Raw genomic sequence first — 25,609 nt, 5'->3', positions numbered from 1 at the left:
AAAGTCACAATCTATCAGAAAATGAGTCTCATCTTCTATAGAGCCTGAATTGCACAAAGTACATTTTCTCTCCCTGTAAAGGTATAACAGGATGAGAATACCGTCCCGTCTCTACTTTAAGTTTCAAGTTCCCACAGCGAAATTTGGCTAAGGTTTGTCGATGTTTATAGTTCATTATTAACGTCACATATAGTTCCGGAGCAAGATTATTTTTATACGTTCGGTAGGTCCTAAGCTTATTTCTGTTGTCTTGACCGGAGTCGTTCCACATTTGTCTATACCAGTTAGTTACATCCTCCTGTTTGAATACTAGTTTTGCATTATTGAGACCTGATATATAACAAGGGGTAGGTTCTAATAGAGAGTTCAAGTTCCGTATATTTAACATGGATTCCACTCGTTTATCCCAGCTTCTTCCTCGAGAGAGTGACCAGATATGAATTGTTTTTATGAGACGCCGGGGTTCACAGCACTTGAGTTTTAGCCAAAGCCTACATACTTCTATTTTCTGTTTCGTTGCACACGAGTTCCACCCAAGGTCGCCTCTTGTCGCCACGTTTGAAGCATTTTTTCCGGAGCCAAGGAAGTAGCGCCCGGCCTTGTTTTGCACGGTTTGAACAAAACGGTAAGAGTTAATTCCCCATATACCGGCACAGTAGAAAAGTACGGGCTCCACTAACGATTCATAAAGGTTCTTAAAAACACCAAACGACATGCCACCCGCGAATCTAAATTTGCTGTATAGTGCGCCGAGTGCTCGACTTGCTGATTTCGCTAGTTCCTTGACAGTAAGCTCCATGTCTAAGTGTTCCGTAAACCATATACCCAAGTATTTATAGCGATCGGTAGTCTGGATATTAAGATCGCCACATGTGAACTGGAAATTCGATTTTGGTACACTTTTGTTTCTAAAGTGAATAACGTTGGTTTTTTCGACGTTGACCGTAAGACGCCACTTCCAACACCAATTATGCAAACAATTCATCATCCGTTGTAAGGAGGCTCATCCGGCGCCAATAACGCCACGTCGTCAGCGTAAAGAAGAATAGAGATCATGCTATCACCAATCGTGACTCCACATCGAAGGTTATTGATTTTCCTCTGCAAGGTCGTTGGTGTATATGGCGAATAAACTCGGCGAAATATTGCAACCTTGTTTTACGCCGTTGTTGACGTTAAACCAATCGGTGACGTGATTGTTCAGCCGTACCGCACATCGCGACTGTGAATAGAGAGATTTCACCGCGTCCAAGAATAATCCACTTATGCCAATAGCTTTAAGTTTGTACCATAGGCAATGTCTGTTGACGGTGTCGAACGCCTTTTTAGCGTCTACGTAACAAACGAACGTCGAGTCTCTGGAAAGTTTCGGTTATTTAACACACTATAAAGCGAATAGATGTGGTCGAGGCAGCTCCTCTTCGAACGGAAGCCGTTTTTGTTCGTCCGCTAGTAAGTTATGACGTTCAAGCCAGGTGTTTAAGCGTTTCTGTCCTAGGATATCGGTATAAAATTTTACTGGGTACAGACAAAAGCGATATCCCGCGGTAACTAAGCGGATAGGTGAAAGTCTTTCGTATCCGACTTAGGGATAGGATGAATTATTCCGGAAGTCCAATCTTTTGGTACAGTACTATTGTCAAAGGAGTATTTAAAAATTCTTGAGAAGTATGTTCACCACACGCGTCGTTCCGGAGAACCTCTACTGGAATCATTGTCAAAACCTGGTGATTTCCTGTTTTTTTCTTTCGCACGCGCGATAGCTTGTCCGTACTTCCTCCCTGGTAAATGGTGTATTAAGGGACGTAACATCTACCGTGTTAGAAACCTCTACACTATTTGTCTCTAGTTTCGTTTTTTACATCAGCGAGATGAGTCTCGTCAAAATCATTTGAATCACCATGACTATTGTAGAGTTCTTCATATTTATTTTTCCAACATTCGAGGACTTCGTCTTTTTCACGAACTATGTTACCATCGGTGTTCACGGTTTCCATGGGGGATTTCCGTTTGTCGTGCATTTTGCCATACCGAGCTTGCCAATCTCTTTCCACATGTCTCTAGAATTGTTCTCTAATAACAAAGAATTAAGTTTCGATTGTTCCTCTAACTGGAATCGCCGTTTATATTTACGATTAAGCTGATCAAACGTTTTCCGTTCCCGACAAAAACTCTCCTTAAGTTTGTGTTTTGCCGAACGAGACCCTTTAAATTTCAGCCATAAACGTTCACACTCATGAGCAATGTTCCACTGTGTTTGGAGTTCGTCGTTCCAATATGGTTTCAATAGGTATTTGGTTTTGGGCCGACCAACAGTTTTTCGCGTTATTTTCACCCGCTTGTCCATTTCCGTGAATATGAGATCTTTAAGATTTTAGTACGCTTGATCAATATCTCCATTATCCTCCAGATTTCGCTCGATTATCCGGATTGTCGAGTTTATTGCGTCGATACTTTCGGCATCACTTAGAAAATCTGACGGTAACGTCGATAAGTTATATTTTTTGCTGGAATCCGGGATACTTATCTAAGTGTATATTGATTAATTTTCATTTCAATAAGTGTTCATATTTAATATCAGATACATATATACATAATATATGTTTCTGTTAATATCTATGAAAATATAACAATAGAATCTATGAATGAAATTAAATTAAATTCACAATGATTTTATTTCAAGAATTTTTAAAGATTTCCTTGATATATCTAAAATCTCTGGTATAAATCTCATTAGATTTTCAATAGATTGATACTAAAATCAAGCAAAATTCTTTGAAACTTATTTCACATGGAAGTAACTTTACCATTCAGTAATATCAAAGAAAAAAATCCAAAAAGGAATTATCCAGTTTCAACTTAGTGTAACACTAATTTGATTAAAAGTTTGAAATAATATAAGCCTTTTGCCTGTTGAAAAGTGATATATTTCCACAAGGTCTTCCATATATGTCTGTTAAGTGACCTTATATACATATATAGTACATGTACATGTAACATCTGCGTTAATAACCTACCAAAGAGTAAGTGAATTTATGTCAAATATGATTTCCAAATTTTACTTGTACTTGACTGACCTTTTTAAGTTAACAGAACATACAATATATATTTTGAAAGTTGCATTAGGATGCATCATTTATCATTATTATATAATTTTCCTGTTTTCTTATCCTAAGATGGTATTTCTAGATCAGCGTGATGTTACATTATAATGTAAATGTACATGTAATTTGTATATCATTATAGCAAAAGAGCACCCAATAATTAAACTGTTGTCCGTTAACAGCGCAGTAAAATTATATATTTTTGTGCATGTTGGAAATAACATATAAATTTCTTTCCTATGGTTGAATTTCGGTCAAACATTGTTACTAGATACAAATTGGTATATGTACTATAATCTTTTAACAGAAAGAATTAGAAAACTGTTAATTTGGTATTCTGAGCACTAAAAGTTTGCAACATTTTGAGAATTACAAGACCTTCAACATATGGACTTGAAATAATTTTGCCAGTATTGCAACATTAACATCTATAATGTGTATTAAAATGAATATGGTTAAGACCCTAAGTAACAGTCTTCAATCTCATTTCATTTAGTATTTTTACATTATTAAGTGACTTCTAAAAATATTTTGTATCAAAAATACATATAGAACATTAAACCCCAATGATATATTATTACCAATGTTTATAAAACATCATAATGTGTGTTTGTGTCGGCTTCAATAGATTACCAACTTAAACTATAATCAACAGGTCAAAATTTCCGACAATATTAATTTAAACTTTTGTGATATTGTTTTTCTCCACTCATTTTCTAACCAAATACTTCACGGTGTACATCTATGCGATAAGAGAAATCATGCGCAACTATGCACGGTCACAAGAAATGAAAGTTGGCTAAGAATGTAGCCCTACTGGAACTCCTATGTCAATACAGAATACTGTTACATTAGAATATACACTGATCAAGAAACCTGTTTTTCTGATAAAATTGAGATATGATTTGTAAAAAAAATATTTCACCTGGAACTCAAAATGCATCGTTCTTAATAATCCACATGTAGCTCCATATTAATTCTTAGCATATTAAAGCACTGATTATCTTTGATTAATAATTTACGTTGTATATAATACGGAATATATTGAAGGAATTTTTATCCAAAACCCACCAATGTTACCTATGATACTGATTGAAATACAGGTAAATCTCAAGTGACTTTACAGGTGAAAATAAAGACAGCTTATATGAAACAGTATATAATTGCCTTCCTATTGTTTCCTAAAACAACATATGTTGGCGTTAAGAGAACACCCCTTTGTAAGACTGTGCCAGGTGGTAGAGATTAGTTCCGCTCGAGTGATCACACAATGCAAGTGAGAATCGGGAGTATGTTTATGTAAGTTTTAATTACTAATCTCTGATGATTGTTGATAAAATATAACTCAGGATAATTGCTAAACATTTAACCGTTTTCTCCACGTTTGTTGTAGATTGAAACAGCTTTTTAAGTGCCGTTCTACGGAAGAATTATGAAAAAGAAATCGGCATTTTCATCGATCTACAAATGAAGTAGTCCAAAAAAATCTCACTTCGAGTTATACGAACATTTTATGTATGATTTTTGTCATTCGGACCAAAAATACTTCGTTAATTACGTAGTTTACTGAATACGTTATATATATTATCAGAACGTCAAGCTCCTGTAGGCCTACATGTGATGAAAGTGGCTAAAATGTTTTTAGTGACAACCTCTATACATGCTTTAATATGTATATATAATCTGATAATGTATACATGTGCTTATAAAATTATCGATAATTATGGATGTGGTAAATATTCATACCTTATTAACTGCCGTAAGTTGGAAGATTACGCCAGCTTGGACATTTAGAAAATGTTCATCGTCTCTTACGCGCTATTTGATCAGTTTACAAAGTTTATCCTAAATTTTCTTAGAGTTGTCTTTCTTCCATTGTGGATTTACACGTACATGTGGCATAACACAGCCGTGATAAACAAATCTCCATTTCGTCCTGAGATTTATTTGCTCCCGAACTAATATGATTCAAATTACAAAAATCATTATTGTAAAAATTTTGATGTTTGAAGTGAAACATTGATTTCATTTTTTCCGTTGCGGGATAATTGTCACTAGTAGGGACAAAACGCGTGGGGCGAAGCGAAGCATTTTCGGGACGAAACGTCTTCATGCATTGTTAACAACATTTTCGGGACGGAAAGTCTAGATACATTGTAAACAATTCAAGTGAAAATTTTCCAACCTAAGATCATTTGGATAGTGTATATGGTAAGGATATGAAAGCAGTTATCTACTTCTCCTATTTCAACATTACAGATACGCTTATTTCAGTAACTTTCATATTCAAAATTTGCTATTTAAAATTCCCGGTAAAATCAAAGTTGTTGAATACACTGCCGTTAGGAGCGCTAGTATCTGCGAGCAAGTTCTAAGCCAATCATATTGAGGAAATTGACTGAAAGAGAATTTTGCAACCACGATCACAATGGCGAGGTGATCCTCGCCAAAAAAAGGTAGATGACTCAAGGGACCCAACGTTTGTTTGTAAAACACAGACCTACATGTATGCTACACACAAATCATATTGCAAACTTACTTCATTTCTAAGACGCTCGGACAAAGGTATTTCTATGAAGGTATACAGGTGTAATTGAACATCTAGATCTCCTGTCTGACTAATATAATTACTATATGTAGAAACAGAACACGGATTTGGAACAAATAGAACTTGGAAATTAGATGCTTAGTTTTCGTGTGTACCCATTTCTTTTTCGACCTACCTTCAAATATTTGTTTTCGATTATGTAACATGAACGTTGTACATCTGTATCTAACTGTTACATCTCGATTAACCGGAGTTGTTGGAATTTATATGATTTCACTGGACTTGAGTTGTTGTCCATTAACACCTTCTTACTTTAAGGCAAGGGATAGTTTGATTTAATTTGATCTAAATTTGAATGGAAATATAGTAATGTGACCTTTTAAGATGTTACTTTTACTCACTTTTATAATTTTCAATAAAACTACGAGTCTGTTGCTTTTGTCTTAGAGGGCCTGTATCGCTCACCTGTTTTTTTTCTCCTTTGAGGAATTCTGTAATTAGTGATTAAAAAATCACAAAGACAAATTGACTCCACGATTTGTTTAATTTTTAATCCCAGCAATATAATGATGCTATAGATACCATACGAATATGCTATGCAATACATAGTTTCAGAGAGGAAGTAATTTATATGAAAATAGTAGCCTAATTAACCTGTTTGGCCCCGCGCCAAAGGTCAGCCGTATCATTTTTACAATTTCGAAAATACCCACCCTATAAGGATGCTACCATTGCATTATAAGTGCTATCCTATGCTTAGTTACAGAAAAAAAGTCGTTTAGATGGAAATAGCCAAATTGACTCCTTTTGACCCTGTCCCTCAGGCCCTGAGGGATCAGCCCCATCATTTGTACAATTTTGAATCCCCACTCTATAAGGATGCTACCATTGCAATATGGTGCTACCATTGCAATATGGGTGTTATGCCATGCTTATTTTCAGAGGCAAGAGGCCCAAGAGGCCTTGACGGTCACCCGAGTGCTGATAAAAATTGGTTCAAATCTGTAAAAAATATTTACGAATTAGAATCAACTTTAAAGTTGAACCTTCATATTCGAATTTGTATTTTTTAATTTGTATTTTTTTGTTTTCCATTTTGATAGTTAGTGTATTACGTGACCATACCTTATGCTTAAAATTCCAATTTGCTTTGCCAACGTTAAACAACAAAACCAAACTAGAAGTCAGTCAGTGTCAGTGATTTTATAAATTTCACTTTTTAATCTATGAAGATTATTTGTTTCCACCAGAAGAAAATTTTTGAAATTTTAGCCATTTTGAACCCTTTTGGTCCCTGGGGGTCGGCCAGGACCAATATGGATATGACATTAAAACGCTATCTCTGGCTAATAATTGTAACCCAGATTAGCTAATTTCCTATGGAAACTAAGCAAATAATGTTCAAAAATGTGTTTTTCCTATATAAACTATAGTAAATTTGACTCCCTCCCCAGGGGACCATGAAATTCACAATTTTTGGGCCTTAAGACCTTCCAATCTATGAAGAGTATTTGATTCTACCGGTTCCAGAATTTCAGAAGAAGATTTTTGAAGTTTTAGCCTATTTGACCCCTTTTGACCCCGCCCCTAAGGCCCCTGAGGGTCTGCCATGGAAAATTTGTTAAAAGGATTCAATGGCTATCTCATATGGATAATTCTGACAATACTTGACTAATTTTCTATTTTAAATGTCCAAATAATGCTCAAAATTCCCTATATAAACTATAATGATCTTAACCCCCTCCCAAGGGGGAAACCTGAGACCCCAGGGTCATATAATTCACAATTTTTGTAGAGGGCCTGGAGACCTTTCTATCTAAGAAGAGTATTTGATTCTACCACATCTGTAGCACACTGGGGAGGAGGTTCATGTAATTCACAGTTTTGATTGGCCTTATGCCTTAGAAGGTTTGTGCTAAATTTCTTTGAAATTGCTTCAGCGGTTTTGGAGAAGAAGTCAAAAATGAGTGCTATCCCATGCTTATTTTCAGAGAAGAAGTCATTTATAAGGAAATAGCCAATTGACCCAGCCCCTCAGGCCCCTAGGGGGTTAGCCCAATCATTTGTACAATTTTGAATCCCCACCCTATAAAGATGCTACCATTGCATTATGGGAGCTATCCCATGCTTAGAGTCAGAGAAGAAGTCGTTTATATGAAAATAGCCAAATTGACCCCTTTTGGCCCGGCCTTTCAGGCCCCCGGGGGGTCAGCCCCATTATTTGTACAATTTTGAATACCCACCCTATAACGATGCTACCATTGCAATATGGGTGCTATCCCATTCTTAGTTTCAGAAGTCATTTATATGGAAATAGCCAAATTGACCCCTTTTTGCCCCACCCCTCAGGCCCCTGGGGGGTCAGCCCCATCATTTGTACAATTTTCAGTCAGTAACCCAGAAGGATGCTACCAGTCAAAATTTGTTGAATTTCGACCAGCGGTTATGGAGAAGAAGTCGATTGTTGACGGACAGACAGACCACGGACGATGGACGCCACGGTATATATGGCATAAGCCTTCGGACCAGGTGAGCTAATAAATGATGGTTACTGATACTATACATTTTAACCAGAGGGATCTTGAATTGAAGCCCACCAAAGATTGATCTATTTCTGACAATTGACACATGGATCTTTCCTCTACTTTTCAAGCTTCAACTATCAAAATCCAAGATGGTGCACTATGCACAATTGGGGCCCAAGGGGAACCTACATATTATGTAATTTGAGACAGATCGCTGCAGTACTTTTGAAGAAATATAGCTGTACTACCATAATCCAAGATGGCGACCTGGCGGCCATCTTGTTGAACAATCGGTCCATAGATGTAAAATGTGAAACTAGGACCAAGGACAACATACATATGGAATTTGAGAATGGTTATTTCTTCAGTACTTTCTGAGAATTAGCAATAACAAATTTCAACTACCAAATTCCAAGATGGCGGCCTAGCAGCCATCTTGTTGACCAACCGGTCCCAAGATGTACAATGCACCACTATTCTAGATCCAATGCAGTTTATAGAGTTGATATTATACTGAAAACAATGATGCTTCATTTCCATTTTTTTTTTATTACAGATCGACATATGCACACTTCTAACTCTCACATCTCCACAAAATGTTCATACCAATTTTAATGCTTATCTTATACATTATAAATCCTATTAAATTATCAATCACATTTGTGACCCATCATCAAGACAAGGCTTTATAATGATAGCTTACTACTGTTCATACAAATTACATGTACACAACTAAACTGAACTTAAAAATTGAAATCCTGTATAAACACTACAGCCGTCCTTCTACAAAGTGAGAAGGAACATGATCTCATATTCAAACACTACAGACTTCCTGATACAAGTTATGTTCTATTAAAAGAGGATGTTTAATAATATCATTATATAATTAATTCTAAACAAAATGTGGAAAAAACTGTATTAAATGTGTTTTCATGTGCTTTTGAGACCTACAGTTGTGGAAAACTTTCTGTTCATCAGTCGGCTAAATAGCAAGGTCTATTAGAGTTACTTCCCTTTGTCTCACAGTGTCTGATGAATCCTTATAGTCTCAGAAACAAGGCAGTGAGTTTACATCAATGCTGAATCACACATCACTCCTATTTTGTTTTAATGTTCAGAGTTTAATTCTTCACAAAGATTCTACACATAAAACGTTGGTCCATGAAGCATAGCACGAGTCATTACACCTTTGGGCGGAGTTTTTACCGCGTCTGCTAGTCCCATTTCTTCAATCTTTTGTTTTACATAAACTGTGAGACTCTGAAATAGAGAAAACAACAGGGTGGCACATTGAAATTGCATTACATATTATTTCAATTTCTATGTTTTTTCAATTTTAAACATATACATATATATATAATGATGTAATTTGCATTTATTTATCATTTATTTAAAGGCCCACTACCTTTCTGGAGCAAAATTCAAAAGTTTCTTGAAAAATTAATAACAAAAGAAAATACATATCGATGGCCTAACATAAGGTAACAACACCAAACATATGCAAGATTTCCTGCGTAATATGTGATAACTGTCGAAATTAATTTTGCTGTTTTGTCGTCTGGCAAAGTTATACCAACTTCCGCACGATATTTACAATGAAGGCAGGAAACATTAAGACAACCTGAGTTATGAAAATTAACATTTTATTTATTTTAATTAAATTATTTAGAAAATGATGATGAGTGTTGTAGTAAAGGTAAGTTTTAAAGATAACTCTACAGAATTATCGATCTCGTTTTACATTCCAATTTTAAAATTTAAAAGCCGCCCTTTCGTAAAGGTAGTGGGCCTTTAACATAAAGGACTGTATAATAGTCAGATTTCTCTAGTAGGTCTGAACAGCTGTTAAAAAAGCACGAGAGCAGACTTATCTACATAAAATAAATCATATGTTATGCTGGCACGTATAATTTTCCAATGTGTTGATTATATAAATTTATGCTTTGGTAGGCTACAGTATTTTGATGTGTAACCTTCTATTAGCCACACCATTGCCTAATGCATACATAGTGCTATCTCACTGACACATACAGTCAGATACATTATACAGTACATAGAAAGGCAAGCCCGTTGTCATACTCCCTTTATGTTAACCATGATGAAGGTAAGGGATATCAAGTAGATAAACTTGACAGACTTTGGTGTGTGTTGACCAGGGAGACAGAACCCAGAGTCTGCCTTGGGAAGAAGAAAGTCATGAAGGAAGAATAGAGAAAAGATAAAATCTAAACTAAGTCACTATTTACAGTTTTCCAAATCCTGATGGAGATTGTTTAGGGATTAACCAACAGATGACTTCAAAACAACAAATTGTCAAAATTTTGAAAATGTGAGCAGATGTTAATATTAAATCACTTTTACATAGCTGAGATTTACAACAAATCCTTTTTTATTTTGTATGTACACACCTGACAATCTTAATATCCTAATACATGTATGTATACAATGTGTCTATAATCAAATAGACTTACCTGAAACGTCCTTGGTTCATAAATGGCAAGATCTGCTAATACCTTTTTGTTTAGTGCTATATTAGACTGGAAAAAATGAAAAAAAAAGTTCCTTTTAGAAGCAAATATTATTTTCAGAATAAAAAAATAAAGTGAAATTTTATTAAGATATTTAATAATGGCCATGAAAATATTTTATAATTTAAATTTATCATAAAAGACTATGGCAATACATGTGCAATTGGATATGGTAAATTATCATATATGTCATGTAGGTCAATACATGGTTAATATTGAATATTTAGGTACATGTATCCTATCTTTCAATTAAAGCAGAAATTGCTTGTTTACCAGACTTGTTCCTAAGCTTGTAGCATTCCTTAACAAACCTTAATTAGCCCAAGATATCTTAATGCCAAAGGTGTTTTATTACCTTAAAGCTTTTAATACAGAGTCTTGAAAAATAGCATTCTAATTTTTATCAACATCATGCATGCATGCCAGCATAATTTTTGTTTGAATTAAGTCGTCAATTGTTTTTAATTTCTTCTATTACTTTACATATATGTAATTTCATTAAGGAAAATAAAATGTTTACCAAGTAACCTACCTTAATCAACATGATTTTGTATAAATTGATTAATAAGACAGATACACTGTACATGTACCAATTGATAATGATATAGTTTACCTCTGCCAATGTTGTCATAAAGGTTTGGTAATCTAGATTGTGTTCAGCACAAGCAGCTCCTATCCTACTCATCCAGAGCTGCAAAAAGTCATGATCAGATTCAAATATTCAAACACATTTGGAATCATGATTGAAAATAGCATGTCCAGTTGTAAAGCCATCTGTCAAAATACATATGTAAGAAGTACATGTAGCTGAATAAAATCTTTACACCCCTTAAGTAAATGGAAATTATAGTTTACAAGAAATTGCAATCTTAATTTCCTAAAGATGCAATACACATAACATATTGGTCTATAGTGGGTCTATGACTTATACCAGCGTGCTAAATACCTATGGTTCACTTATAAATAAAATTGGTACAAATATGCATATATAGACTTAAGTATACAGTGGTTGTTCACAAATCTGAAGAAAATTTAAGATAAATCAAAGTTTGTCATAAATCATACGAAAATATTTTCTCTTTTGAAAAAAATCTTATATTGATGTATAATTTTTCCAATCAATTCAAAGGGAAGTAACTCTACAGTGTACATATCTACATTTTGTGGTATCCAAAAGGGAAGTAACTCTTACTGACATTACAACATATTTTTAGGGACTGAACTTTCTTTTTTAAATCAAGGGAAATGTCAAGAGCAAAATATTTCTTTTATTAGAAAACTATTGACATGAAATTGACTGGCAAAACATTGTATTTCTCTTGGAGGAGCTAGACTATGAACCTTTCATCGGCCTCAAATGTATCAAAAAATTGCATTTTGTATATTGCATAACAACCTCTGTTTTGTTATAATGTAATTATAACAAAACAAATCTGAAGCATAACAATGCAGTTTATCCACCCATAAGTAGTTAATCATACCTGTTTGAAAACTAGCTATAGTTACCGTACATGTAGAGAATCAAATACTAGAGCAATCTAATAGTCAGGGTTTCAACTTCAAAATCCATCAATTGGCAATGTACTTTGTTCTGCTCCTTCTTACTTCAATAAAAAAAATTATGGTTTACAAGAAAAAAAATTATACCCAAATTCATTTATATAGCAAAAAAAATAAGCATTAAAGTAATACTCACCTTTTGCATTACTTTCCTTTTTTGTTGTCTGTCTCTTGTGGAGTACATCATAGCTTTTCTAACAGATCTTACAGCAATGGAAAAACATTGCCGCTTCCTCCCATAGTAACTCTGTGGAAAAAAAATATATAGTACATGGGAGTGTTTTTTTATGTTCAAGCTATAGATCTAAATGCATAGTATATCATTGGTAGATCAAAGTTCCTTGAGCACATGAAAAATTGTAGCCAACTGAAACTGAGTTTTATCTATTGATGCTCTGTACAGCATTCATTTTTGATCGACATGCTTGAATTTTGTTGTCTTTTAACTTAATTGTTGCTTTTTTATATACATATGTGTATATGTTTAGGTTTTATGATCATTCTTAATGGTACCATTAGAAGTTAAAATTGTTTTGCTCTAAAACATAGGCCTATTTACCCAGGCCGAGTTGCTACACCCTTATTTTATTTTTCTAACTTTGAAAGGTCATCCTAGATACTTTAGGGATTATTATTTATAGCTGACTTTTATAACATCTATACTTGAATTATCTCATAGCAAAACTGAAGGCAGCTGAGGAGTAAAAATCCGAACTGCAATCACCGGCCTGCAAAGATTTCCTTTGAAGACTACAGAGAAAGTGACGCTAGTCATCCAGTGTACCGTTATACGGCTCTTTTGATGTAAATTAAAGGACTAAATTACCTTTTCTGTTCTGTTGCCTTCAGTTTAAGTGGGGGGGAGGGGTACTTATTACCTGTCATCGAGGTCTAGATCTATTATCATAGGCGGTCGTCGCCTCTCTGACCCATCACAGTATTTCTTACTATAGTATGAGATGGCTAGTTCTGGGGTAGATAAAGCGTCAGTTATAGTAACCCCTGGAGTTTCGAGGATGCAAAAGGTAGCTATAAACATATGTCAGTTGTATCAGCAAAAACATTAAACTCCTTCAAATCAAAAAGCAATGAACATTGGAGAATTATGCATATCAAGTTCACACCTGAGTGCTATATTAATTAGAGTATTGTACTCACCATTCTGGAAATAAATTGAGTAATCTATTTTAGTGACACTGTGTCGCTAAATATGTTACTCAGATTTCATAGATACCTATATCATACATTATAGGAAGATAAGATATATTGTACAATCATTACTATTAGTATTAATACTTAAGGATCTAGTCTAGGTTGATACTTGATTATAGTTGCAGTATCAAATTAAAGCATATTATGAAAAGCAAACAGGACCCAACAGCTGTAAGCTATTGAAATTGTATTGCTGCTTACCGGAACTTTTCCTCTTATATCTTTTAAACTTTTAATTATGAAATTTTAAAGTATAGATGTTATTAATATAACAACTATAAGTGACCAGAAAAATTAATGTCATTTCGATCTTTTCAAAATGTCCATCATTCGGTCGCCATTTTGACACATTATAAATTATTTATTTAATACAATGTTATATATATATTTTCTTTTTGTCGACTGGGGACACCTAAACAGCAGAAGTTGTTGTCAGTTTAGATTGTGAATGAAAATTCTGCTTCAAATATATTAAAGATGCCGACAGAGCATAAATGATATTAATCATTGCAACAATAATTGGTGTTTAATTGTGTATATATATGCCTAATTAACACAAAAAATAATATGAAATAATTTATTTCGCCTTTGGTGCATGTGCAAAGAAGTAAAATTAGAAGCTCAAACTTTTCAATGGTGGTAATGGTGTAAAGTAATTAGTAACTTTTGTAACTGAAGAAAAATACTAAATCGTCTGCTCCTGTTTTTTATAGTGAAAAAAATACCATTTGCCAGCGGTGGAGCATCTTTAAAAGTTTATCAATTTGGATAGCGTACCAAAGTATAATTAAGTGTCACAGACTCACTCACTACTGTCTGAACATAAAACAAAAGGCCCAGAGGGGCTGTATCGCTCACCTTGTTATTGTAATGCCAAGTAATGTTATGAATACAGGATCATTGTTTCTTTTCTGAAGGAATTTAATTGTTTACCTGTAATTTCCCTATTGGGCCCCATTCTTTCTTCTCCAGGGGGTCAGAGCCAAATTTTGTACAAACTTTGGTTACATTCCATGCAGAACTCTTTGACTAGTGGCGATTTAAAGGAAATGTTGACGGACGGACGGACGACGGACGCCGCGCCATGACATAAGCTCTGATCACCGGCCCTTTGGGCCAGGTGAGCTAAAAATGAAAAAAAAATCTTCAATTTAGTGATTTATGTTAAAGTGATAACAAACTGCGAGACACACCCATGACATTCTGAGATACATCCTTTTCCTCCATGCACTATCTGGGCCTCTGGATCGGATAAGGTTCAAAGGAGTGAGGAAAACCATGATGATTTCGTAAGTGTCGTAAAAATCGAGGAAAGTCAAACGACGGCGGCCATGCTTTTTAAAAATGCTTCTAGTACTTAAAATGAAGACGGTTTGTAACATATTCCGGATCCATTTATTTTGTTTAGCAATTCCATTTTCAATAAAACTTGTATTTTTTATGTAGAAATAAGTACTTAAGAAAACAATTAAGTATGTAATTAAGTATGGTTGCTGTAACTGATTTATAAGTGTGTAGAAGGTATTTAAATATAATTTGGTTATTTATTTTATCCGAACTACGACTTTTATTTTATTTTGTCTCAAAGTGAAACTAGGGATTTCCGGTTCCGTTTGACCTTTTCAGCAAAGTGTAACGCAGCCGGTTAAGCGATTACATTGGGGAACAGGATCTTATGTCAAAGCAGTGTGTGAAAGTGAGACAGCGACAGTGTGCAACGTGAAACTGATTTATCTCAAACAAGAAACATGGGTGAACCTAAGTAAGTGTTTTTAACTTATTGTTATGCTTGTTTAGAAACGCCCATTTCAGTAGAAAGTCGGTTATTTTTTGGATATGGATAAAAAACTGTCATTGGTTTAGTACCGGGTTATGACTTGCAACTTTATGTTTTATCGAGTGATTCGTGTTCCTGTTATTGCCACTGTCAGTCATGCATTATCAGTACATGTACACGTACAGTATATACATGTACATGTAGTTATGGTTTATAATATGCTTTGCTTTAGTCTCACTCAATTTTATACATTTTGTATTTTTCTTACACGGTGTTTCGTTTGACGTTCATAAAATTTCAAAAGTAAGAGGAAGTTATTTTAAGTCCAGAAATGGAAAAAAAACCCGATATGTTGAGGTACATGTATTTAGAATTGTCTAAATTAAGAAAAAACAATGGTTATTAGCACACAAAAACATATGGTGGACAGAGATTACAAAATATATAGACAATTTGTATTTATAATTGATGTAATTATATATAAAGAAAAATTAAAAAAATGTAATAACTAGTTGCCACTACATGCTGAGATGCTGAAAGCAAAACCAATTGCACATCTTTAAATTTTTTCAAAAACATACTCAGAATTGCTCACATGAACAGATGTGGGAGTCTGTAAATCAATAGAAAAAATAAGGATAGGATAGTTTTACAATTGATGTTTCAGCTAACAAAGTACATATGTAGGATGAACAATGGATTTTAATTTTTCTTTCCTGGAACAGGAAGTGGTAACAATACATTGTAGCTTACCTGGTTCTGATTGAATTAAATACTTCAGGATGTTCATTAAATTGTTCATTAAATGAATATACATTTGTACTTAACAGTAACATAGAAATAAAGTCAATTTGATGTTGGGTTAATGGAAGAACATGTATAGCTAAGGCTTTATAATTGATTAAGTTATATAGTTTCCCTTTACCATATTGTTGACTGGCCAGTAAAGCTTATTATACAAGTATACAAGTACCTGACACTTGACTGTCAACTTGTATGTCAATCTATACACACAATATACACATTATAGAATATAGATACAAGCTTGGAATTGGGAACACAGTGTTTTTCCTGCCTATATATTTTGGGCTGAAATAAGGCCCCATTCCCAATTGTATTTCTTGTTATTTTTTCCCAAATCTATGTCTAAATTTCCCAAATCATTGAGTTGACACCTATTTTATGTGACGAAACAAAAAATAATTTCCGGAAACCCCAAGTTTGAACATCGTATTTTAGTATACATTCTTATACTTGATTCTTGGAAAAGGATAATTGTTTATTTCTACCTTTTCCAAAATTTTCATAAACACCGTTAAAATTTTTCATTCATTCTCATATCGCACAATATTTCCCAATTTTCACCAATGGAAATTTCCCAAAATACCCAGAAAAACACTGGAACATTAGTACCTACATGAGCTGATCATGATATCATTATTATATTTTGTAGGAACCCCGCTAAAATAGAATATATGCATTATGTACTATCACTGATAGGAGAACAGCTGATTTTAATTTAATAATGCATCAGTTTCTGATGATGTATTTTTTATTAAGTTTTATAAGTATATTTTAGAACAAATACATGGATACAGTATGAAATTATATACCGTAACTTAGATCTTTTATTTCTTTTGGAATGTAATTTTTTCATGGATGAAAAACCAAAATGAATATATATAACTAAAAACATACTAAGTGTAGCAAGTCTGTGGATACAGACCTAAGAGGATATAAACGTACACATGTATATCAGAAACCTATTAGTTTTGATTTGCCTATTATTGAAGATATTACCCTGTGATTATATATATTTGCCCTATGGCATCGTCGATGTCAAGTGGTATATACATTAGGCGATATATATACACAGTATTGGAAAGAAACTTAGAAGTAAATGTTCCAGGTTGTAAATAATTATATTATCAAATTATAAGTACATGTATATGATGTATGGATACCAGAAAATGAATTAAGCTTTTAATGTGTAAGAAACCTACAACATTTACTATAACTGTGTAGGTGTAGTTATATTACCATATTCGACCCAATAAGTGCCCTTGGTGCTTATGAAAAGAACTCTAAAAGCAAATAAAATTCCTTGATATAGTGCAACAAAATAATGTTAACACTAATGATTAAAATGGTAAAAAAAAAAAGTTGTAAAATCATCATCAATTAAATATTAACACTTTAATTTGAACTCATCCTATATAGGTTTGGAGTTTGGAGATCTTTCTCCAAAGTGAACTTAAAATGTAACCATTATGGTACAGTTTCTGTATTTGACCTCCAAAATCTGACACATCTTCAAATGACTACATTTTCTTAGCTTTTAATCACGCGATAATAAATTGCCAATAAGCCAAGATTATTTGTTTACTGGTAATTAGAAATTATATAGAAGGTAGAGGTTTCCAACGTCATGTAGGTATATCATAATGGCAAGATGTACATGCATGTATCGGCATAGAGATCTAAGATTGATACTGGTGTATTCTAACAGTGTTCCATAGACGGTGAATAAAAAACAGTATGAAGAAAGATGGAGCATAACTCCAAAGATTCCGTCAATTTGTGGGTAATTATTAGTTTGCATCTGTCCGAAAAATGTAAACTAATAAATATCCACAAATTCATGGAAACTTTGATGTTTATGCTCCATCATTCTTCATACTGGTAATCAAAAAGTTACAATCCCAGGTTAGCTTCCTTTTCAACTTTTGTTTCCATTTTTCTGTATTTGTTGAATTTGCTTTGTAGAGGAGATATAGCACTGATTGGACTGGCTGTGATGGGTCAGAATATCATCCTTAACATGAATGACCATGGATTTACGGTAGGTCATTATAAATTACATATCGATAAGATGCCATAAATGACAGATACATGCACTTACATTACAGAAATCTGATATGAGAGGACATGATTCAGGTACATGTACAAATATCTTAGTGTTTAGTAAATATATGTATTTGTCCCTGCTTCCTTTCCTTTCATGACCTAGCTCTTTAAAGAGTGGCCATTTTTATCTAACATTCTTATATTTTTCTTTTACATCAAAATCAAGTACTGATTGCAACTTAATTGAGACCAACATCTAATCCTGTATGATCATCAGTGCTGCTTGCTTAAAATCAGTTATATATCTGATTGCTGTGATAAAATGTGTGCTCAAGGTGGAACTTGTGTTCTAATGTTTACATGGTAGATCACATACATTTTATAAATGTATAGCTTTCTTGGGGTTCTCAAGGGTCCATTTTTAATGTTTAGCATCATTTTGTTTTATTAATTATAAAATATAAGAAAATCTGTTATTTTTATATCCCATTATTAAATAAAATTGTTTTTTTTTTTTACTGCATGTTCTTAACAGATTCTTGCAGCTTCTATTAAAGATTTCTTTTATAGTTCAAGCTATTTTCTGCTTTTAAATTATATTTTAGAAAGGAACTTCACAAATTTCAAATCAGATTATTGAACAGATGACAAACTACTGCATTTCAGGAAGCGGATGGCAAATAAAGTTAAAGTCGCTCTCAATTATTGTCCTATGTGAATGGTCACTATATATATTATGATACACATTTTGTTACATATTTCATGCTTGATTTATACATGTATATTTTATATATCTGATCCAAATGACAGGGACACCTCTCAAACTGTTTCCTGTGGGAAATCCTGGTGTATTACAGGGATGTGTTATATGTCCCTAGACCTGTCTGCTCTTGATCTGTGTGTCTCTTAATTACCTCAGCTGATGTCTCAAGTCTAGTCAGCTTGACAGGGAAAATCTAAATAGCTAAATAAACATATATGTGTCATCAACTACAGGGAAGTGTTGTACAGTGTAAATGTCATAGAAGTTGTTATGTTTACTTTTAGACAGCTTTAAATGCTGATTGATAATACCAACATTTTCATACTTTAAATCTATTTCAATAAAGTTTGCATGTGTTTTAACTTGAGTTGAAGAGAATGTAAAAGAATCTATTGAAGATCTGTATTTGTACTATAGTGAATTTTACTACATGTTACATAGCTCTCTTGCCTTTGATATTCTCTGAACTAGCTGGCCAACTAATATTTTCTCTTACACGAAATGGGAGGATAATATCACGGTTGCAATATCAAATTACCCACCATCTTTGTCCATCAAATTACAATTACTCCCACTCAAATGCCCCATTCTCACGCAATCAGCTCCACATATCCGCCTGATTGTTAAAACACCTTTTCTCAATTTCAAGATGAAAACTATTTATAGCATGTATAATGCAAGTGTACCTGGTATATTGTAACTGATGTGTCTCTACCACATATTTCTATCAAAGAAAATTTATAAACCCAACATTATTACCTACACAATACAGACCAAGCATAATGATGTGTCCATTTACAGGATTACCTGAATATTTATTCCTTCAGTATTTTGAAAAGGTATATACATATACCTGGTAGACACAATTGAAATGAAAATAAAAAGTTCTATTTCATATATTAGTACTGCCTAAAAATATAGTTTAAAATTTATATTTGTAATATGATGTAGTACATATTCAAAATCCTACTTCAGACCTCTAATTTTCCCCATATATTTGAATCATTGATTATAAATTACAATGGCATATTTATTGAACACATACATCATTAATTTATTCATGAACTCTATATTACTGTTTGCTTAAGAGATCATACAGCCAGGCCACGCTGAGTCAGCGTTCACCACTTATGTGACATATCAAAATTAAACAGAAAAAAGTTAAATTGTATAGGTTTAAAGGTGTTTTATATTTACTCCACATGTTACTGTGGCTAAACGTATATTGGAGTGGTCGAAGCGTGACCAGAGATCATGTGATATGTACATACCATGAGCTCTAGGTGTATCAATAGAGGAACATACAAAAAAAAAACCTTGGTAACACGATACATTAACTGTACTTACCTTTCTATTAGCTTTTACATCAGGCAATCAGCTATTGCAAAACGAAACGTGTAAGCTTTTAAGCACATTTATATTTATAAATGTGTTTAAAAACTTACAAATTAGTCTTGACAACTTAAATATTCTGATGAAAAAGACAACTTAAATATTCTGATGAAAAAGACAATTAAAAGGAACTCGGATTTCAAGTGAATGTTAATTGAGCTATGCTTACATGTAATTAAAGATTTATTTTTAATTGTGCTGTAATAAAGCTGTGAAAGCTGTTAAAACAACTGAAAACTTACCTCTGATACATTTGAGTAAAAACTCGCATTACAGACAGGTTTTAACAATGACGACTAACACAATTGATCATTTTAGTTGCTCCAGATTTAGGATAAAATCATATGGCATTATTACATTAGGCCTAAAAAGTATATGTCTGTTTATATAGGGTTACATTGGCAAAAAAAATAGGGTCGGTCGGTTGGGAGAATTTAAAAAAAAAATTGAATGTCTTTCACTCTAAAATGATGGCCAGAACCGGAGTCTGAGATCGAAATCCCAACTTAAAATAATTTTTTTTTCCGTAGAAAAGTGGACAAAAAAATTAACATACAACGTAGATATTAGACCTGGTTGACATTTTCTTTACAAAGGACAGATGATTAAAATGACCCAGACACTTAACCTTCTATAATGTGTATGGTGATTAAAATGTTTTCTCAAAGTTATATGTGCCTTATTTTTCATTCTCATGAATCAAGATGTCTATTGATCATTTTTATGCTAATTCATCACCAAAAGTTATAAATTACCAACATTTTGAGAATACAATACTTTCAATGCATAAGGTTTCAATTTTACAAACTTACAAATAAATGCTGATAAAGATTTTGGTAGTACTTTAAAAAAATCATCATATTTACATCTATAGTGATTAGAAGTTAAATGATACATACAGTTAGACCATGAAGCTGAGTCATTTGAAGCCATTTAAATGGTTTTCACGGCCAAATGCATCAAACCTTATGGTTTTGAATGGCTTAATGAAGAAAAAAATAACATATCAAAATTTTTACGCCACATATTACTTTTCTAAATATTGGTAAGGATATTTGTTAGTTAGAAGGGATTATTTGAGGAATTTGGCTAAAATTTGGGTAATATGTGCCCATAATGATTAAATGCCACTACACTTCAAAGTCTGTGAATAAGGTCCAAAAACTGAATGTTAAACTGTATGGACAGTTTGACTCAGTTAGAATCCTGTTTCAGTCAGTGTCTAGTGGCTTAGAAGTCTATATTTTTTGTTTTTATAGAAATAAGAGGAGACAATTCTGTAAACCCCTTGATTGACAGAAATTGTAAGCTCAGAAATTAAAGGAAATGTTAGTCAGTCTATAGATTTTCTAGTAACACTCAGAATATTGATCGATCAAAGGTTAGATCCAATAACTCAGTGTCAGGCCTGTGTAAACTGATTCGGCTTCATTAGTAGGAAAGGCTATTGGGTATGTTGATATAATCAATAGTCTACAAATGGTTCTTAATGAAGGAAAATGGCAGCTGTCATATAGTCACTTGAGCTGTGACAAACACTATGTTTAGACACTTAATTGTGGTGCATCATAAGATGTTGATCCTTTTGTCACTTCTTTCATCCTTATTTTTTTAAAGGGCCACTACCTTTCCGAAACGGCTTTTAATTTTTAAAATGGGAACGAAACGAGATCGAGAATTTTGTAGAGTCGCAAAAGTTATTAACTTACCGTTAATACTACATGTATCATCACCATCTGAACAGTTTGATGAAAATAAATAAAATGTTAATTTTCATAACGCGGGTCGTCTTATGTTTCCCGCCGTCATACTAAATACCGCGCGCGGTAGTTGACTATCACTGCGCCAGACGGCAAAACAGCCAAATGTCTTTCCACTGTTATCATATATTACACAGGAAATCGTGCATATGTTTGGTGTTGTAACCTCAGCTTAGGCCATCGGTATATGTTTTCTGGTGTTATTAATGTTTTTAAGAAACATTTATGGTTTGCTCACCTGTCTTCCTTTTGGACTTCTCTCAATGATTTATTTATCTTTTCCTCAAAATTTCTGTTTGCTCCCATTTCTTTCTCTTTGATGCTTTCCTCATCATATTTTCCTTCATTCCAGAATTATGCTTCCTGAAATTTTCTCTAGATCTCCTCATCATATCCTCCGTCATATGGATGATTCTTTTTCTGATCAAGTTTCCTCATAACCTCCATCTGATGTCAGCTTTTGTACACAGGACTTGGTTTATAATTTCCCTAACCTGACCTTTCACCCTTTTGTCCCCTGCATTAACCTCCTATCCTGACCGCCTTTTCCTCTACCTTTTTTTACTGACTGAATCCGGACTATCTTCTTCTTACTTATGACCTCCTTTGCTTTGTCGTTGTCATCAATGCAATCACACCCCTGTCCTAAAATACCTCCTCAATAAATTGTTCTCTTTCCTGTGAAAGTGTAATTGGGCACTCAATGGTGCAAACCTGATCATGATATCCCCCTTATGTTTTTCTGACTTCTTGACCAATCTATAGACTCCTGTCATTATTGACTTGTACCCCATTTCTGTTCTTTCCTTGATCATGACCTGACAAACATTTCCTATTGAACCTGATTTCCTACCATTTTTTTTCTCTCACAGAATAAGATTTTTGAAACTTAATTTAGGGCAAGGGACTATTTACTTATTTTTATATAAAATGAGCTTGGTACCCGACCCCTTGGGTTCAGAGGGGGCGGGGCACGGGCCCCAAAAGGCTAATTTTCTTTATTTTAGGCTCTTATCATCACTACTCCTTACTTCATCCTTGGCATGGTTTGTCAATCATATCATTTGGTGTTGAAACATTATTTTGGCGAAGGGCCAACAATTATATTTTAGATAAATGAGCCAGGTCCGTCACCTAGGGGACTGAGGCCGTGGGGCCCCAGGACAATGGGCAAATAAATTTCTTAATATTTTAGCTTTATAATTCCTACTCCTACTTCATCCTTGGATGGAGATTTCATCCTTTAAATTGTTTGAAAAAAAATCATTTGTGAAGGGACAATCTTAATTTTTTATACTCATGAGCCTGGTACCGACCCCTAGGGGCTGAGAGGTGCAGGGCCTCAAAAAGGGCAAATTTTCTTAATTTTTAGCTTCAAAACTTCCTACTCCTCCTTTCATCCTTGGATGGATTTCATCCTTATTTGGTTTGGAAACATCATTAGGGAAGGACAATTAATATTTTATATAAATGAGCCTGGTCCGACCCCTAGGGTCTGAGGAGGTTAGGCGCCCCAATTAGGGCAAATTTTCTAAATTTTAGCTTTAAAAATTTCCTGCTCCCTCCTTCATCCTATTGGATGGATTTCATACATATTTGGTGTGAAACATTCTTTAGGGGGAGGACAATCCATATTTTATTATTAATTGGAGCATGGTCCGACCCTTAGGGGCTGACGGGGATGCAGGGGCCTCAAAATGGGGCAAATTTTTCTTAATTTTTAGCTGTTAAAATCCTTACTCCTTCCTTAATCCTTTGATGGATTTTCATCTCTAGATTTTGTGTGAAAAACTTCATAAGGGAAGGACAATCATATTTTATATAAATGAGACCTGGTCCGACACCTAGGGGTCAGAGGGGCAGGGGCCCAAAAGGGCAAATTTTCTTAATTTTAGCTTTAAATCCTACTCCTCCTTCATCCTTGGATGGATTTCATCCATATTTGGTTTGAAAACATCATTGGGGAAAGGACAATCATATTTTGTATAAATGAGCATGGTCCGACCCCTAGGGGCCTGTGGGGATGGGGGCCCCAAAAGGGCAATTTTTCTTATTTTAGCTCTCTAAATTCCTACTCCTCCTTCATCCTTTGATGGATTTCATCTATTATTTTGGTGTAAAAACATTAATTTTTGGGGGAAAGGACAATTCATATTTTTATATAAATGAGAGAATGGTGTCCGAACCCTGAGGGGACTGAGGGGCTAAGGGTGGGGCCCAGAAATGGGGCAAATTTTCTTAACTTTTAGCTTTACAATCCTTACTCCTCCTTTGACATCCTATGATCGAATCTTTACTCAATATTTTGTGGTGAACATTCAAATTGGGGATGGACAATTATATTTTTATTATATATGAGTCTGGTCTGCGAACCCTAGGGAACTGAGGGGGGTGGGGCCCCAAAAGGGCAAAATGTATTTCTTAATTTTAGCTTTAAATTCCTAATCCTCCTTCATCCCTTTTGATGGATTCATCATTATTTAGTGTGAATACATCATTAGGTAAGAGACATTCATATTTTATTATATGAGGTTAGGTCTGACCCTAGGGCTGAGGGGTGAGGCCCCAAAAAGGCAAATTTTCTCATTTTAGCTTTAAATTCCTACTCCTCCTTCATCCTTTGATGGATTTCATCCATATTTAGTGTGAAACATCATTAGGTAAGGACATTCATATTTTATATATTTGAGATAGGTCTGACCCCTAGGGGATGAGGGGTGGGGCCTCAAAAGGGCAAACTTTCTTATTTTAAGCTTTAAAATTCTACTCCTCCTTCATCCTTGGACGGATTTCATTTATATTTAGTGTGAAACATCATTGGGAAAGGACAATCATATTTTATATAAATGAGCCTGGTCCAACCCCTAGGGGCTGAGGGGTGGGGCCCCAAAAGGGCAAATTTTCTTAATTTTAGCTGGCCCACTTCCTGTTTTCAGGTTTCACTCTCTGATCTCAATGAAAATTGATCTATAGGGGTTTTAATTGACGTCGAACAACGTGCAAACATTTTCGTAAAGATTATTGTATTCCAAGATGGTCGCTGGCCCACTTCCTGTTTTAAGGTTTCAGTCTCTGATCTTAATGAAAATTGGTCTATAGGGGTTTTAATTGATGCGGAACAACATGCAAACATTGTCGTAAAAATTTTGGTATTTCAAGATGGCTGCTGGCCCACTTCCTGTGTTCGGGTTCATTCCAGATCTCAATAAAAATTGGTCTATAGGGGTTTTAATTGATTCAGAAGGGGGAACTTAAGGTGAGGACAATCATATTTTATAAAGGACCAGGCTAAGACCAACGGGGATAGTACGGCGGACGTCCAAACTGGGAGCTTAGCTGAAATTTGGCTTTAAAATCTGACTCCTTATATTAATCCTTGAATGGGTTACAACCATATATGGATAAAGGGCAACCAAGTTTGTTCAACAAAGGACATTTACCTATTTCAGAAACTTACATATTCAACTAGGGAGTTCCTTGTATTGTTTATATTAATCGTTAACCAATACTTTATACTGTGACTTTGTTGTTTTGTGCCATGAGTCAGATGACCGTTAAGGCCCATGGGCCTCTTGTTTCTCATGAAATCACTG

General features: G+C 34.2%; 3 protein-coding genes across 3 annotated transcripts in view; 1 reads left to right on the top strand and 2 right to left on the bottom strand.

Moving 5' to 3' along the window:
* Positions 1-28: 28 nt before the first annotated feature.
* On the bottom strand, positions 29-996 carry LOC138320369 (uncharacterized). The gene has a single exon (XM_069263694.1). It carries the CDS (start codon positions 986-988, stop codon positions 29-31), a length of 960 nt encoding a protein of 319 aa, XP_069119795.1. The 5' UTR covers positions 989-996.
* Positions 997-6,177: 5,181 nt separating this feature from the next.
* LOC138317019 (large ribosomal subunit protein bL20m-like) lies at positions 6,178-14,835 on the bottom strand. Its single transcript, XM_069258655.1, has 5 exons — positions 14,671-14,835; positions 12,402-12,512; positions 11,319-11,396; positions 10,649-10,714; positions 6,178-9,437 (listed from the first exon to the last, which is right to left on the bottom strand). Exons 1-5 carry the CDS (start codon positions 14,755-14,757, stop codon positions 9,318-9,320), a joined length of 462 nt encoding a protein of 153 aa, XP_069114756.1. The 5' UTR covers positions 14,758-14,835; the 3' UTR covers positions 6,178-9,317.
* Positions 14,836-15,081: 246 nt separating this feature from the next.
* LOC138316998 (6-phosphogluconate dehydrogenase, decarboxylating-like) overlaps positions 15,082-25,609 on the top strand; it is a 22,177-nt gene continuing 11,649 nt past the window's right edge. The window contains exons 1-2 of the mRNA XM_069258635.1: positions 15,082-15,239; positions 18,021-18,096. Of these exons, the coding sequence (XP_069114736.1) occupies positions 15,226-15,239; positions 18,021-18,096 (90 nt within the window). The 5' untranslated portion in view covers positions 15,082-15,225. The remainder of the gene's footprint in view (positions 15,240-18,020; positions 18,097-25,609) is intronic.

The sequence above is a fragment of the Argopecten irradians genome, chromosome 1, assembly GCF_041381155.1.
Source record: "Argopecten irradians isolate NY chromosome 1, Ai_NY, whole genome shotgun sequence".
NCBI lineage: Eukaryota > Metazoa > Mollusca > Bivalvia > Pectinida > Pectinidae > Argopecten > Argopecten irradians.
The sequence above is the reverse complement of the archived record's forward strand: the minus strand, read 5'-3'. Positions and strand labels throughout refer to the sequence as shown.